Source organism: Lepus europaeus, chromosome 5 (assembly GCF_033115175.1).
Source record: "Lepus europaeus isolate LE1 chromosome 5, mLepTim1.pri, whole genome shotgun sequence".
Taxonomy (NCBI): domain Eukaryota; kingdom Metazoa; phylum Chordata; class Mammalia; order Lagomorpha; family Leporidae; genus Lepus; species Lepus europaeus.
The window spans coordinates 111,229,146-111,246,674 of record NC_084831.1 but is presented as its reverse complement, the minus strand read 5'-3'; the positions used below and the strand labels follow the sequence as shown (position 1 = coordinate 111,246,674).

Below are 17,529 nucleotides of genomic sequence, written 5' to 3'. Positions count from 1 at the left end.
CAAACCATGTAGCTCAGAAACAACGTATCTATTTTTCACAGTTCTGGAGGATAGGAAGTCCAAGATCAAAACACCAACAGATTCAGTGTCTATAAAGGGACCACTTCTATTTCACAGATGGAAGTTTCTCAGTGTATCCTCACAGGGTAGAAAGGGTAAGGCAGTTCTCTAGGGCCTAATTTATAGGGCACTAATCCCATTCATGAGGGAGGGTTCCAAGCATACAACCCAATCACCTGCCAGAAACCCACCTCCTAATACCACCCCATTAGTGATTAGGTTGAACATATGAATTTTGGGAGGATACAAACATTCAGACCTCAGCACATAGAAATTGTGTCCTGTTATAGTCAATATAGAGATTATTAATCATTTACTTACCACACTGAAGTCAAGGTTATTTTCAATCCAGTTTTGCCCATCCCGGAATTCATCATGAAGTCCCATGATATAAAGGGTATCCAAAGCATCTACTATAGTAGCACCCATTTGTGAACTTCCTGTAAGAGGACAAAAAAAGTCATCACAAAAATTTCTTTCACATAAGGTCTCTTTCATATGTAAATTAAAGTAAAAAAATAAGGATCAAAATGAATACTCAATACTTTTCTCTTTTTCATCAGGAAAATACAAAAGCACTTCAAAAAATTAATGGAAAAATGAAATTAGAAGTGTTAGTTTACTTTGGTGCCAAAAATCTGAAATCCATGCTTAGCTTGCTCAGAATATGCATTTTCCACATGTTATTTTTGCACCAAAAAACTTTTTGTGCCAAAATAAAAATAACCTTTTAATTTCATCCCAATGCTATTTTCCATGAACTTTTTGAAGCACACTCATACTCACAGTTTAATATAGTTTACTAAAGATGGCAGAGTACTAACTATTAGGAAGTTGAAGAAACCAGAAGTTTAATTCTCCTTAACTTTCTGCCTGGTCAATCATCAGATATTTATATATGTAATTGAGATGAGGGGGAAAAAGAGAATTTATTCAAGAAAAAAGAACAATTGCTAAAGATGATGAACTGAGTTGTAAGACAACCATGTCCTTCTGGTTCAAATTCATGGAAGGGCAGAAAACATACTAAAAACTAATAATAAATGTACAACAAGACTAAATAACCAGAAATTACAATAATCCTTAATAATCAAAAAAGGTAAATCACAAAACAAAATGTGAACAGAGAAATCAAAATAATATATACCCATCTTCAACAAAGAGATAATCCCAATCTTAAAAAAAAAAAAAAAATGTTCCAGGGAAGGAATAAAGAAAGGAGAAATAATTCAATGAAATCAGTATGATACCAAAACTAGATACTAGAAACACAAGACAAGAAAACAGGCCAATTTTACTTGAGTGTATGCCTGCAAAAAAAAACCCTAATAAAATACTAGTTAAAAAAAAAATCTGGGAGCAGATTGGTTCTTCCCAACCACAGAAACGCAATTATTATTTCTTTCCTCTAAGAACAAAAATCATGCACGTAGTTTACTGTTTATATTAACACCACATTGTCTTCTCAACAACATGAGTTTCTTTTAGGAGACTCTTGACCAGAAAGACAAAAGATGCAAAAAAAAAAAAAAAAAAAACCAGCCAGGTTCATTCCAGGAACTTCCTAAAAGACCTATCAACTTTTCAACAAAAACTATCAATCAAACGACAGCTTGCATCCCAAAACTCAGAACACCTTGCACACAAATCCTTCCCTTATGGAAACTGTAATATCATAATCCTTACTCAAACATAACTGAGTACTGCCTAAACTGGAAGATCCTTCCTAAAACATACTTAAATCACAGCGTCTCAACTTCATTCTTCCCCTCTCATTGAAACAGTGATCTCCTTACTAAGGTAATCAACAGGAGACAGTGTTGTGTCCTAGAAGGTTAAACCTCCACCTGCAGTGCCAGCATCCCATATGGTCACTGCATCAAGTCCTGGCTGATCTACCTCTGATCCAGCTCCCTGCTAATGCACATGGGAAAGAGTGAAAAGATGTCTGAAGTACTTGGGCCCTTGAACCCCCGTGGGAAACCTGGAAGAAGTTCCTGGCTCCTGGCTTCAGTCTGGCCCAGCCCCGGCTGTTGTAGATATTTAGGGAGTGAACCAGCAGATGGAAGATACCTCACCCTCTCTCTCTCTCTCTCTCTCTCTCACTCTCACTCTCACTCTCACCTCTCTGTATCTCTACCTTTCAAATAAATAAATAAATCTTTTAAAAAATAAGGTAATCAATAACAGCTTTGCTTATCAACAGGTTTTCTTAGCAACATTTTAGCAACTACTTTTCAAGCAGCTCACATTTTCTACTAGCTAGTCTTCCTTTTTTCACTCTTCTTTTAATTGGGTAAAACCCATTTTTTTCTGATGCTTTAAAGCTATACACATTTGTCCTTCTGATAGTTGTCCTTAACTTAAATGCTATTCTTTCTCCTGTTTATTTGCTCCTACTAATTTCTTCAACTTACCAATAAGTCTATTTTCCTGCTAACAAGTGCTCCCACACACTAAATTCCATGCCTCTCACTACTTGGTTCCCTTCATGTTAGAACATTAGTACTGGGTCATTACAAACTTTCCTTCTACTTTTACTCCTCAGCTTTGATTATGATAAAAACTTTATCAAACCTTTTAATCACTCATACATCCCTATCTCTTGTATAACTGCTTCATATTTCTTTTGAGTATTGCATCCAAAATATTTATCACATAATTCACAAGATTTTTGCAGATGGTTATGATTCTCAGCTGTCTCATTATTTATCTAGTCCTGTAGAAGCATCTCACTCAAAAGTACTGACCACTCAGGAATGAAAAATGGCCTGATCCATCTATTCTGCATCAGTCCTGAATAATTATATTTGTGCCATGGGCTAAAGACAGCTCAGGAAGAGAACAGCACAATTGAAATTATTGGTTAACACTATGATTATTTACCAAGACAGCTAAAGTTTTCAACTGGATTAAATAAAAATGCCTAAAACTACCCATGGGTCAAAGAAGCAGTGAAACATGACACTGCAGAATTTATAAAACATGAATAAAAAAGTTTATTATGAGAACATAGAAATCACCTAAAGCAGTTCTCAGAGGAAAAACTTTTATCATTAAAAATTTGTTCCTACTTTAATAAGGACAAATGCAAATAACTGAATTCAATATTCTACTAAAGAAAAAGGATAAACTTCAGCAAAAATGTAGGAGAATTAGAGAAACTAATTAAAAATGAAGGAAACTGTAAAATATGGACAGTCATATGAAAATAACTATACAATGAATCTATTACCTAATTTTTTTAACACTAGACAAGAGAATATTAAAGAACACAAAAGTAAAACTACAACAACAGATAAAGAGGAAATTAAGAAAATTATGAAGGCCTATTTTGTATCTCCATATTACATTTCAAAAGTAGTAGAACTGGCCGGCGCCATGGCTTAACAGGCTAATCCTCCACCTTGCAGCGCCGGCACACCGGGTTCTAGTCCCAGTTGGGGCGCCAGATTCTATCCCAGTTGCCCCTCTTCCAGGCCAGCTCTCTGCTATGGCCCGGGAAGGCAGTGGAGGATGGCCCAAGTCCTTGGGCCCTGCACCCGCATGAGAGACCAGGAGAAGCACCTGGCTCCTGCCTTCGGATCAGCGAGATGCGCCGGCCGCAGCGGCCATTGGAGGGTGAACCAATGGCAAAGGAAGACCTTCCTCTCTGTCTCTCTCTCACTATCCACTCTGCCTGTCAAAAAAAAAAAAAAAGTAGTAGAACTGATAATCTTTCCAGGAAAACAGATAATTTAAGATTTTTAAAAAATATTTATTTAGGGGCTGGTGCTGTGGCATAGTGGGTAAAGCTGCCACCCCACATGGGCACCACTTCGGGTCCCAGTTGCTCCACTTCCGACCCAGCTTTCTACTATGGCCTGGGAAAGCAGCAGAAGATGGCCAAAGTCCTTGGGCCCCTGCACCGTGTAGGAGACTCAGAAGAAGCTCCTGGCTCCTCACTTTGGATCGGCACAGCTCTGTCCATTGTGGCCATGTGGGGAGGGAATGAATCAGTAGATGAAAAACTCTCTCTCTCTCTCTGCTTCTGCCTTTCTGTAACTCTGCCTTTCAAATAAATAAAAAGATCTTTAAAATTTTTTTTAAATATTTATTTATTTTCATCTACTTGAAAGCCAGAGTGGAAAAAAAAAAGGGACAGAAAGACCTTTCATCCACTCCCCAAATGCCTGCAACAGCCTAGGGGGTGGGCCAGGTGGATGGCAGGAGCCCAAGCCCTTTAGCCATCATCTGCTTCCTCTCAGAATGCATTAGCAGGAACTAGATGGGAAGCACAGTCGTTGGAACTCAAACAGGCAACCTAATAGGGGATGCTGGAGTCCCAAATAGCAGCTCAACCCATAGCAGCACCATAATGCCTGCCCCAAAATGCGTATTATCTAGATTTATGAAAGGAGAAACAGAATCTAAACCCACTATGTCACAGCAGCAGCCACGATTTACGCTTTATTTACACCTTTCTTGATTGCTGATATACTTACCAGTTTCTTTGTATACTTTAGTTAGTGGGGAATCCTTTATATATGCCAGATACATAAGTATTATGTATGTACTATAAACTTTTTCTCCAAGTCAGTGGCTGCCTTAATTTTCTTAATATCTTATGGAGAACAGAAATTTTAATTTTTTTAAAGATTTTATTTATTTTATTTGAGAGTTAGAATTACAGACAGTGAGAGAGAGAGACATAGAGAGAAAGGTCTTCCTTCCATTGGTTCACTCCCCAAATGGCCAAAAGAATGCAACAACACATCAGAAAGATCATCCACCCAGGCCAAGTGGGATTTATCCCCGGTATGCAGGGATGGTTCGATGTGCACAAATCAATCAATGTGATACACCACATTAACAAACTGCAGAGAAAGCATTCAATAAAATACAACACCCTTTCATGATAAAAACTGTAAGCAAACTGGGTATAGAAGGAACATTCCTCAATACAAAGCAATTTATGAAAAACCCACGGCCAGCATCCTATTGAATGGGGAAAGTTGGAAGCATTTCCACTGAGATCTGGTACCAGACAGGGATGCCCACTCTCACTACTGCTATTCAATATAGTTCTGGAAGTCTTAGCCAGAGCCATTAGGCAAGAAAAAGAAATTAATGGGATACAAATTAGGAAGGAAGAACTCAAACTATCCATCTTTGCAGATGATGTGATTCTTTATTTAGGAGATCCAAAGAACTCTACTAAGAGACTATTGGAACTCATAGAAGAGTTTGGCAAAGTAGCAGGATATAAAATCAATGCACAAAAATCAACAGCCTTTGTATACACAGGCAATGCCACGGCTGAGGAAGAACTTCTAAGGTCAATCCCATTCACTATAGCCACAAAAACAAGCAAATACCTTGGAATAAACTTAATCAAGGACGTTAAAGATCTCTACGATGAGAATTACAAAATCTTAAAGAAAGAAATAGAAGGGGATACCAAAAAATGGAAAAATTTTCCATGCTCATGGATTGGAAGAATCAATATCATCAAAATGTCCATTCTCCCAAAAGCAATTTATAGATTCAGTGCGATACCAATCAAATTACCAAAGTGCTTTTAAATTCATCTAGATAATAACTTAAAAGTTTTCACAGGTTCTGCATGAATCTCGTCAAATTTTTCTGGTTTGTCAGAATCTTCAATATTCTCTTCATGAATGACCATGTTGACTACAAGTAAAGACAGCTTTAGTTCTTTAATTCCATTATTTATTCTTTTTCCTTTCCTTAGTGTACTGGCTAGGACCTCTAATACAATGGTCCATAGAAGTAAGAGAGCTTGCTTAGCTCACAATCTTAGGGGAAAGTGAGTATTTCAACATCAAGTATGCAGATTGTTTGAAATTTTTGTTTGTTGTGGGGTTGTTTAAATTCCTTTTCTCAGGTTGAAGAAATTCCCTTGTATTCTAATGTACTGAGAGTTTTTATCAGGGATGGATGTTGAATGTTATTAAATGCTTTTTCTGTATCTACTAAGATGATCACATAATATTTCTCTTTTATTTCCTGATATATCTTGAATTACATCATACAATTTCCAAATGCTAAAACATAACTAGGAATCCCTAGGGTAAACCTACTTATTCATGTTTTATTATTCTGTTTATATAACTACTCTAGATTTACTAAGATTTAGCTTAAGATTTTTATGTTTATATTCACAAGGGATATAGGTTTATACTTTCTTTCTTTGTAATATCTTTGTCTGATTTTGGTATTAGGGCTTTGGTGGCATTACCAGGAAGACAGAGAATCCTAAATGCATGAGCACATACCAAGAAAACGTATCTCGGCCGGCACCACGGCTCAATAGGCTAATCCTCTGCCTGCGGTGCCAGCACACCGGGTTCTAGTCCCGGTCGGGGCATCGGATTCTGTCCCAGTCACTCCTCTTGCTGTCTAGCTCTCTGCTGTGGCCCGGGAGTGCAGTGGAGGATAGCCCAAGTGCTTAGGCCCTACACCCACATGGGAGACCAGGAGAAGCACCTGGCTCCTGGCTTCAAATCAGCGCAGTGCGCCGGCCACAGCACGCCGGCCACAGCGGCCATTGGAGGGTGAACCAACGGAAAAAAGGAAGACTTTTCTGTCTCTCTCTCTCTCTCTCTCTCTCTCTCACTGTCCACTCTGCCTGTCAAAATAAATAAATAAATAAATAAATAAATAAATAAGAAAGAAAGAAAGAAAAAGTATCTCAAAACACGTGATTCAAGGATTGAAAAACTGGGGGCTGGTATTGTGGATCGCAGGTTAAGCCGCCATCTGCAGTGCCAATATCCCATATAGGTGCTGGTTTGCATCCCATCTACTCCACTTCTGATCTAGCTCCCTGCTAATGCAGATGGCCCAAGTGCTTGGGCCCTGCACCCGCATGGGAGACCAGGAGGAAGTACCTGGCTCCTGGCTTCAGATCAGTGCAGCGCACCGGCTGTAGCAGCCATTTGGGGGCTGAACCAAAGGAAGGAAGACCTTTCTCTCTCTGTCTCTCTCTAACTCTGCCTGTCAAAAAAAAAAAAAAAAAAAAAAAAAAAAAGAAAAGAAAAGAAAGAAAAGTAGAAGTTGAAAACAAAGAAAATATTATATTTAAAAGATCAAAGAAACTAAAAGCTGTTTTGAAAATAGTGATAAAATTAATAAATCTCTAGAATTGACAAAGTAAAAAAGAGAAGATACAAATTACTAGTATAGGAATATAGCGAGATGATCACTACAGCTTCTACATTCAAATGGTAACAACTTCTATGTACATTATATCAACAAATCAAATGAAACAAACAAAAATTCCTCAAAAACCACAAACAACCACAACTCAACCAAGATGAAGCAGAAATTTAATTTGTAGTCTAAAAATCTTAAAAAAAAAAAAAAACTACAGATGCAAACTGTTTCGCTGATAAATTACACCTAACTTTAAAGAGAAAAATAAAACCAGTTCTAAATAACCTCTTCCAGAAAACCAAAATAGCGAACAGTTTCAACTCATTTTATGAGACCAGAAATATCCTGATACCAAAAGAAGACAAAATACAAGAAAAGTACAGAACAGTTTCTCTAATGAATATGAAAGCAGAAATCAGCAATAAAATAGTAGCAAAGCAAATCACAGATAAGTTGAAATAGTAAAAAAGATTTGCTTATATACATATACAAAACACAAACGCGCGCGCGCACACACACACATATACAGAAAATAAAATCCCCCTTCAAGGAACACTGTAGGGGTTGGAGTGGGAATTTGTCTCTGTCTCTCGTACCTATTTTCAAATAGCATATTTTTTAAATAAAAGCATTGTGATGTCAAAGAATACTTTTATCCAAATCAAAATTCTTTGTTTTAAATATGAAAAGACCTATCCCTAACAAAGCTCTTTCAATCCTCCAGAGTATCTAAGTAAAAAGAATTTATTCTGTTAATCACTGTTTTGATAATTATTATCAGTGCTAACTTTTCAGCATCATTTTGTTCTCCTCATTCACAAGCTCCAGAAGCAAATTCTAACTGGGTAAAAGCAAATGAATATATTCTATCACCTTAGTTTTTGGTTCAATCATGGGCACAAGATTCAATTTAAAAAGAAAGAAAAACAGAAATAAAGGAGAAAGGAGAGAGAGAGAGAAATCATTCAACTGAAGTCTCTCAGCGAAGTTTCTAAGAAACGTGAGCGTTCTCCTCTCTGCAATGCCCTTTTCTACAGACGAAGAATTCAGATGGCGTGAAGCGTTAAACGACTGAGCCTTACTGCTGCACAGCAGCCTGAGGCAGAGCACGTGAAGTAAAACAGAGGGGAGAGATAAAGGGAAAGAAAAGCTTAGTGGGAATCAGATAGACAGCAAGACTTCACTGAGCTGATTAAATTCCCTTTTTAGTTTAAGTCATTTTGAAATGAATTTTCTGTTATCTACAGTTTTCTGATGCCAATGACTAGACAGAAGTCAAACACTGATTTTAATTTTCATATAAAAGAATTGTTTAATAATCAGCATTAAGTAAAAGGAAAAAGAACATGTCTTAACTTAGTGCTTCCCCTACACCCTAGAATATTTTCAGAAAAAATCTGATATCTGCCTGCATGTTGTTACAGGAACACAGAGACAGGAATTCTAAAGTTCCTTCTAACTGTAAAATCCTGAGTACACAGAGGCAGAATTTGGGATGTCAAATCAAACGCTGAGCTCTATACCTGCTCTTAAATCTTTTCTATTTTCAAAAAAGACAGATTTTTTTAAAAATAAAAAGTTCAAGTACTCAGTAGCAAGAATATGAGATGTACAGGCCGGCGCCGCGGTTCACTAGGCTAATCCTCCGCCTGCAACGCCAGCACCCTAGGTTCTAGTCCCGGTCGGGGCACCGGATTCTGTCCCGGTTGCTCCTCTTACAGTCCAGCTCCCTGCTGTGGCCCGGGAAGGCAGTGGAGGATGGCCCAAGTGCTTGGGCCCTGCATCCGCATGGGAGACCAGGAGGAGGCACCTGGCTCCTGGCTTTGGATCGGCACAGCGCAAGGCCACAGTGCGCCAGCTATAGTGGCCACTTGGGGGGTGAACCAACAGAAAAAGGAAGACCTTTCTCGCTGTCTCTCTCTCTCTCACACTGTTTAACTCTGCCTGTCAAAATAAATAAAAATAAAAAAATAAAAAATAAAAAAAAGAATATGAGATGTACAAAAGAACAGACGAAGTAGCAAACAAACAAACTCTTAAATCAACTACAGCAAACCTACAAACAAAAGACAAAACATAATACAGGATCTATTCCTGCTTAGCTTGCTTGGCTAGGAAAAACCATAGCTATTTTAAAAATTTAATAGAAAACATAAACAGTACATCCTGACTACATGCTCACTTTTTCTACAATTTCCCTGTAATTTTCTCCTCACAAAAGATGCTTACCATGAGCTGCATTTATTTTTTTCTATCTTTAAAATTTGTTTTTTTTTAACTTAATTTAATAAATATAAATTTCCAAAGTACAGCTTTTGGATTACAGTGGCTTTTCCCCCCCATAACTGCTCTCCCACACACAACCATCCCATATCCCGCTCCTTCTCCCATTCCACTCACATCAAGATTCATTTTCAATTATCTTTATATACAGAAGATCAATTTAGTATATATTAAGTAAAGATTTCAACAGTTTGCACCCACACAGGAACACAAAGTGTAAAGTACTGCTTGAGTACTAGTTATAGCATTAATTTACATTGTACATCACATTAGGGACAGAGATCCTACATGGAGAGTAAGTGCACAGTGACTCCTGTTGTTGACTTAACAATTGACACTCTTGTTTATGGCATCAGTAATCATCCTAGGCTCTTGTCATAGGTTGCCAAGGCTATGGAAGCCTTTTGAGTTTGCCAACTCCGGTCTTATTTAGACAAGGTCATAGTAAAAGTGGAAGTTCTCTCCTCCCTTCAGGGAAAGGTACCTCCTTCTTTGATGATGCAGTATCATGACCAGTATCTATCTGATAAATGTTTAATATCTCAAAAGTTCTAAGGAATATGATTTGATTTGAAAAAAATAAAAAATTAATATCCATTTCTTTTCTTTCTTTTTTGAAAAAAAAAAAAGTGAGAGAGACAGATGACAGATAGACATCTTCCATCTTCTGTTTCACTTTCCAACTGCTCAGGCTCGGCCGGGTTGAAGCCAGGAACCTGGAACTCAATTCCATACTCAAGCCATCATCTGCTACCACCCAGAGGAGCCAGGATTCGAATCAGGTACTCTGATACAGGATGTAGACATCCAAAGCAGCAACTTAATCACTGTACCAAATGTCCACCCCCATATTTATTACTAATTATTATTAATAATTAAGAAGCAATGAGAAGCAAATTCACAAAGAAATCCATATATGACATGGATGAAAAATTTTCCCATGATCTTGAGAATCAGAAGCAAAATCAATCTAAAACACTAGAAATTAAGACTTCAGTATGTCAAATAAAAAATACAGTGGAAAGCCTTAACAAAAGACTTGGTGAGGCTGAAGAAAAATCTTTAGCAATATCTCAGACCAAAAAAAAATAGGAAAATAAAAAACAGTGTTCAAGAGTTATAAGAGGGATTAGTGCTACGGCATAGCAGGTAAGGCCACCTCCTGCAGTGCTAGCATCCCATATGGGCACTGGTTCACATATCAGCTGCTCCACTTCCAATCCAGCTCTCTGCCTTGGCCTGGGAAAGCAGAAGAAGATGACCTAAGTTTTTGGGCCCTTGCACCCATGTGGGAAACCTGGAAGAAACTCCTGGCTCCTGGCTTCAGATTGGCCCAGCTCTGGCTGTTGCAGCCATTTAGTAAGTGAACCAACAGATGGAAGACCTCTCTCTCTCTCTCTTTCTCTCTCTCTGCCTCTGCTTATATGTAACTCTGCCTTTCAAATTAATAAATAAATCTTTAAAAAAAAGATTTATGAGATACTATCAAATGATCCAACATACAGGTCCCATGAGTTCCTCAAGGTGTGGAAAGAGAGAATGGATTAAAAGGCCTATTCAGTGATATAATAACAGAAAACTTCCGTAATTTGGAGAAATCAAAGGATGCCCTTGTACAGGAAGCACATAGAACTCCTAACAGACATGACCAGAGAAGATCTTCACCACAAAACATTGTACTCAAACTTTCAAAAGTAAAACATAAAGATCCTAAAATGTGCACGAAAGAAACGCCAGGTTACCTTCAGAGGATCTCCAATTAAACTAACAGTTGATTTTACATCAGAAACTCTACAGACTAGGAGAAAATAGAGACACGGTCCAACTCAAAAAGAAAAAAAACTGTCAGCTAAAAACACTGTATCTTGCAAAGCTCTCATTTATGAATGAAGGTGAAATAAAGAACTTCCACAGCAGAGACTGAAAGAATTTGTCACCATTCATCCAGCCCTACCAATGATGCTTAAGGATATGCAACACACAGAAACAAAGAAAGACAGTCATCACTATGAAAGAATGTGAAAGCAGAAAATCTTCTAATAAAAGTACAAAGGAAATCCAAAACAATCCATAGGAAATTTCATGGAAAAATGGCAGGGCCCAGTTGTTACTTATCAATAGTAACCTTGAATGTAAATGACCTAATTTTCTAATTAAAAGACACAGACTTATTAAATGGATTAAAAAAACAAGATCCATAAAAATTTGCTGCCTACTAGAAACACACCTGACCATCAAGCATACACAAAGACTCAAAGTGAAATGATGGCAAAAGATATTCCATGCTAACAGTAAACAAAAATGAGCAAGTGTGGCCATCCTAATAGACAAAATAGAATTTAATACAAAAACTGTTAAAAGAAACAAAGAAGGGCACTATATAATGATTAACTGATCAATTCAACAGAAAGTTGTGACTATAATAAATGTATATGCAACCAATGTCAGGACACCTGGCTATTTAAAACCAGTATTAACAAATCTAAAGGGAGACACAAGATTCCAATATATAATAATGTGGGACTTTAACACAAAACTTCTATAAATGGACAGATTGCCTAGACAGAAATCAACAAAGAAAAACAGAGCTAACATACTCTATAGACCAAATGGATCTAACAAATCTGCAAAACATTTCATCCCACAGTTGAAGAATACACATTCTTTTCATCAGTACATAGAACTTTCTCTAGGATAGACCATACACTAGGCCATAAAGCTAGTCTCAGCAAATTCAAAAAATCTGAAATCATAGCATGTATCTTTACTGACCATAATGGAATAAATCTAGAAATAAAAACTCAAGATTCTCTAGGAAGTATGCACAGAGACTGAGCACACAATTCTGAATGGAACAGTGAGTCATAGAAGAAATCAAAAGGGAAATAAAAAAATTCCTGGAAATAGATGAAGATGATAATACAACATCAAAACTTATGGGATACAGCAAAAGCAGGATTAAGAGAAAAGTTCATAGCAATTAGTGCCTACGTCAAGAAAGGCATCAAATAAGGGATCTAGCAATGCATCTCAAGGACCAAGAAATACAGTAAGCAAAACTGAAAATTATTAGGAGGAAAAATAATTAGGGAAGAGATGGGGCTGGCGCTGTGGCGCAGTGGGTTAATGCCCTGGCCTGAAGTGCCGGCATCCATATGGGTGCTGGTTTGAGTCCTAGCTGCTCCTCTTCCAATCCAGCTCTCTGCTATGTCCTGGGAAAGCAGCAGAAGATGGCCCAAGTCCTTGGGCCCCTGAACCTGCGTGGGAGACCTGGAGGAAGCTCCTGGCTTCTGGCTTCAGATTGGCGCAGCTCCGGCCGTCGTAGCCATCTGGGGAGTGAACCATCGGACGGAAGACTTCTCTCTCTCTGCCTCTCCTCTCTCTGTGTAATTCTGACTTTCAAATAAATAAATAAATCTTTTTTTTAAAAAAGGGAAGAGATAAACAACATTGGAAAAAATACAAAAGATTAGTAAAATGAAGAGGTACTTTTTGAAAAAATAAAGAAACCTAATACATCACTGGCCCAACAAACAAGAAACAAGGCGGGGGTGAGGAGGAGAGAAGACCAAAACAATAAAATCAGAGAGACTGAATCAGTAATAAAGACCCTCCCAAGAAAGAAAATCCCAGGACCAGAAGGCTTCACTACTGAATTCAATCAGACATTTAAAGAACTAATTCCAATTATTTAACAAAAAATTCAAAACAACTGAAAGGGAGGGAATCCTCCCAAACTCTTTCTATGAAACCAACATCACCTTAATTCTAAAATCAGAAAAAGCTACAACAAAGAAACAGAACTATAAACCAATATCCCAGATGAACATAGTTTATGCAAAGATCCTCAACAAAATACTAGTAAATTGAATCCAAGAACACATCAGAAACATCATTCACCCAGACCAAGTAGGGTTTATCCCTCATATTCAGGGATAGTTCAACATATACAAATCAATAAATGTGATACATCAAATTAAGAAATTGAAGAATAAAAACCATATGATTATCTTAATAGATGCACAGAAAGCATTTGATAAGTAAAACATCTTTTCATGATAAAAACCTTAAGCAAACTGGGTTTAGAAGGAACATTCTTCAACACAATCAAGGAAATGTATGACAAACTCACAATCAGCTTCATGTTGAATGGGGAAAAGCTGGAAACATTTCTGCTAAGATCCAGAATCAGACAAGGATGTTCACATTCACCACTGCTATTCAATATAGTCCTGGAAGTCTTAGCCAAAGTCATTAGGCAAGAAAAAGAAATCAAAGGGATACAAACTGGAAAGGAGGAAGTCACACTATTCCTGTTTGCAGATGACATGATTCTGTACATAGGGGAACCAAAAGAATCCACTAAGAGACTACTGGAACTCAATAAGAGAGTTTAGTGAAGTTGTAGGATAGAAAATTAGCACACAAAAATCAATAGCCTTTGTATACACAGACAATGCCATAGCTGAGAAGGAACTTGTAAGATCAGTCCCATTCACAAGAACTACAAAAAAATTTTAAATACTTTGGAATAAAATTAACCAAAGAAGTCAAAGATCCCTATGATGAAAATCACAAAACATTAAAGAAAGAAATAGAATAAGACACAAAAAAGTGGAAAAATATTCCATGTTCATGAATTGGAAGAATCAGTATCATCAAAATGTCCATTCTACCAAAAGCAATTTACATATTCCATGCTATCCCAATCAAAAATACCAAGGACATTCTTCTCAGATCTAAGAAAAGCAATGCTAAAATTAACATGGAAGCACAAAAGACCTTGAATAGTGAAAGCAATTTTGAACAACAAAAATAAAGCCAGAGGCATCACAATACCACATTTCAAGACATACTACAGGGCGGTTATAATCAAAAAGCCTGGTACCAGCACAGAAATAGAAATGTAGACCAATGGAACAGAATAGAATCCCCAGAAATCAATTCATACATCTACAAGCAACTAATCTCTGACAAAGAAGTTAAAATCAATTCCTGAAGAAAGGACAATCTCTTCAACAAATGGTGCTGGGAAAATTGGATCTCTGTGTGCAGACGTATGAAACAAGACAGGTACCTTACACCTTATATAAAAGTCAACTCAAAATGGATAACGATCTAAATCTATGACCTGATACCATCAAATTACTAGAGGAGAACATTGGGGAAACTCTGCAAGACACTGACATAGGCAAAAACTTCTTGGAAAAGATCCCAGAATCACAGGCAATCAAAGCCAAAATACAAAATGGGATTAGATCAAGCTATGAAGCTTTTGCACCACAAAGGAAACACTTAACAAAGTCAAGAGGCAATAGACAGAATGAGAGAAAATATCTGCAAACTAAGCGACTCGAAAAGGCTTAATATCCAGAATCTATAAAAGTTTAAGAAACTCAACAACAATAAAACAAACAATCCAGTTAAGAAATGGGCAAAATACTTGAACATTTTTCAAAAGAGAAAATTCAAATGGCCAACAGACAAAAGAAAAAATGCTCAGGATCACTAGCCATCAGGGAAATGCAAATAAAAAAAAACCACAATGAGTTTTCACCTGAACCTAGTGAATGGCTCTCATACAAAAATCAAAAAACAGGGACGTGGGGAAAAATGTTCCCTAATCCACTGTTGGTGGGAATGCAAGCTAGTACAGCCATTGTGGAAGGCAGTATGGGGTTTCCTCAGAAAATTGAATGTAGATCTACCACATGACACAGCAATCCCACTCCTGGGAATTTACCCAAGGGAAATGAAATCAGCATATAAAAGAGTTATCTGTATCCCTATATTTACTACAGCTCAATTCACAATAGATAAGATATGGAATCAATTCAAATGCCTATCAACCATTGACTGGATAAAGAAAATGTGTTACATATACACAATGGAATACTACTCAGCTGTAAAAAATGAAATCCTCTCTTCACAACAAAATGGATGCAACTGGAATCCATTATACTTGGTGAAATAAGCCAGTTTCAGAAAGACAAATACCATATGTTTTCCCAGATCTGTGGTAACTAATAGAGTATAAAAATGCAAGGCATAATTACTTGCATTGTAATCTGCATAAAATTATTCCTGGGCATAAACTGTTGAGAAGAAATGCCTTAAAGTCTATCACACAGGACATATTTATGTGTCACGTTGTCATTGGTTGTATTGCATTGATAAAAATTCTGAATGACTAATTGGTCAAAAAAAACTGCATATGGGTGAAATGGTCATTTATATATTCAATTGTTGTTTACAGCCATTGTCTATATTCCCACTAAACTAGGGTCTTTTTGCATTTTATCTGTTAAGCCTTTTATTTGGTGAAGTATTAAGCCTTTTAATGTAATTTAAATTTAAAACACTATCTTAACAACTAAAAAAAAAAAAGAAAGACAGGAAAAAGAAGGGTAGAAGGAAGGAGAATGGGATGGAGGGAGAGTGAGGAAGGGAAATAACATTATGTTCTTGCTCTTTTACCTACAAATCATATTCAATCTGTTAAAAACTAATTAAAGTTAAAAAGGAGAAAAAGATTATGTAAATAGAAAATCCATCAAGTATCTGTATATTCTAAAGCAATCAGAATTAAATCTTGACTGAAATTTACAAAAAAGGTATGTAAAATTACAGTTGCATAAAAACATTTGTATTTTTAAACAATACTTTAAAGTTATATCTAGCTTTAAAAGATGGAGGCAAAAACTGAAATAGTAATTACAAAAAGTAAACTTACCAAATATGTTAGTGGAATGTCCTTTCCTTGCAATAGGTCTGAGTTCATTATGTCCCCATCCATATGCCCTGTAATTATCCCAGGCATGCTTCATCATCTAAGAGAAAATATATTATCCATCAATTTAGATTATTCATAAACTGTTATTTTTAAATTTCATGTAATTTAGGGTTCTATTATTATACCTTTATCCACTCTCCTATAATTCCTATCTTAGTATTTGATTCAATAGCATTTTTATCAGTGTGAAAATATATGTAACTGTTTAATCTCAATCTACACAGCAGTAAAAAATTACATCTAATAGATGAATGACTTTTCTTAAAGAGGAAGGTGTCTGCTTGGCATTCTTTCCTTTTAAATGCTCTCAATCCTTTTGAGAACAGCTTCTTTACTAGGATTATAAAAGAAGCATCAATCAAGGGTGCTATTTCTACCAGTCCTAGGTAAAAAGCTATTTGAGGGGACTGCTTTGAGTACAGTGGGTTAAGCCCTTAATTGCAATTCTAGCATCCCATATCAAAATGCCTGTTCAAGTTCCAGCTGCTCCGCTTCTTATCAAGCTGCCTACTAATGCACCCATGAGAGAGCAGGTCACAGCATAAGTGCTTGAGAAATCCGGATGGGAGTTCCTGGATTATGGCTTTATAATAGCTCAGAGCTGGCTGTTGCAGACATTTGGGGAATGAATCAGAAAGTGGAAAATCTCTTATTCACTCTCTATCCCTCTCTTTCTGTTTTTCAAAGAAATATAAAAATAAACCTTTTTTAAAAAAGATTTATTTATTTATTTAAAGGCAGAGTTAGAGAGAGGCAGAGGCAAAGAGAGGGAGAGAGGTCTTCCATCCACTGATTCACTCCCTAAATGGCTGCACCAGCTGGAGCTGGGTCCATTTGAAGCCAGGAGCCTGGAGCTTCCTCCAAGTCTCCCCACATGGGAGCAGGGGCCCAAGGACTTTGGCCATCTTCCGCTGTTTTCCCAGGCACATTAGCAGGGAGCTGGATTGGAAGTGGAGCAATCAGGACTTGAACTGGCACCCATATGGGATTCTGGCACTGCAGGGGGTGGCTTCACGAGATACAGCACAGTGCTGGCCCCACAAACCTTTTTTTTCTTAAGTACTTCAAAAAGTTCATGCAATATTAAATTAAAAGATAAGGTTTTTGGCACAAAAAAAATTTCTAAAATCCATGCACATTAGAGATCTCCAAAATGATCATGAAAAATGTCTATTATAGAAACACTAGGATGGATTTCAAAAAAAAATTTTGCATCAAAATGAACTTCTTTTAGT

The 17,529-nt window shown here is 37.0% G+C and overlaps 1 protein-coding gene across 3 annotated transcripts in view; it reads right to left on the bottom strand.

Annotated features, from left to right (window-relative positions):
• The window catches only part of MAN1A2 (mannosidase alpha class 1A member 2), a 207,292-nt gene that overhangs the window by 133,502 nt on the left and 56,261 nt on the right, over positions 1-17,529 (bottom strand). For all 3 annotated transcript variants that reach the window (XM_062192053.1, XM_062192054.1, XM_062192052.1), the window contains exons 3-4: positions 16,235-16,331; positions 382-500 (exon numbers count right to left, since the gene is read on the bottom strand). In XM_062192053.1, coding sequence (XP_062048037.1) covers positions 382-500; positions 16,235-16,331 — 216 coding nt within the window. The remainder of the gene's footprint in view (positions 1-381; positions 501-16,234; positions 16,332-17,529) is intronic.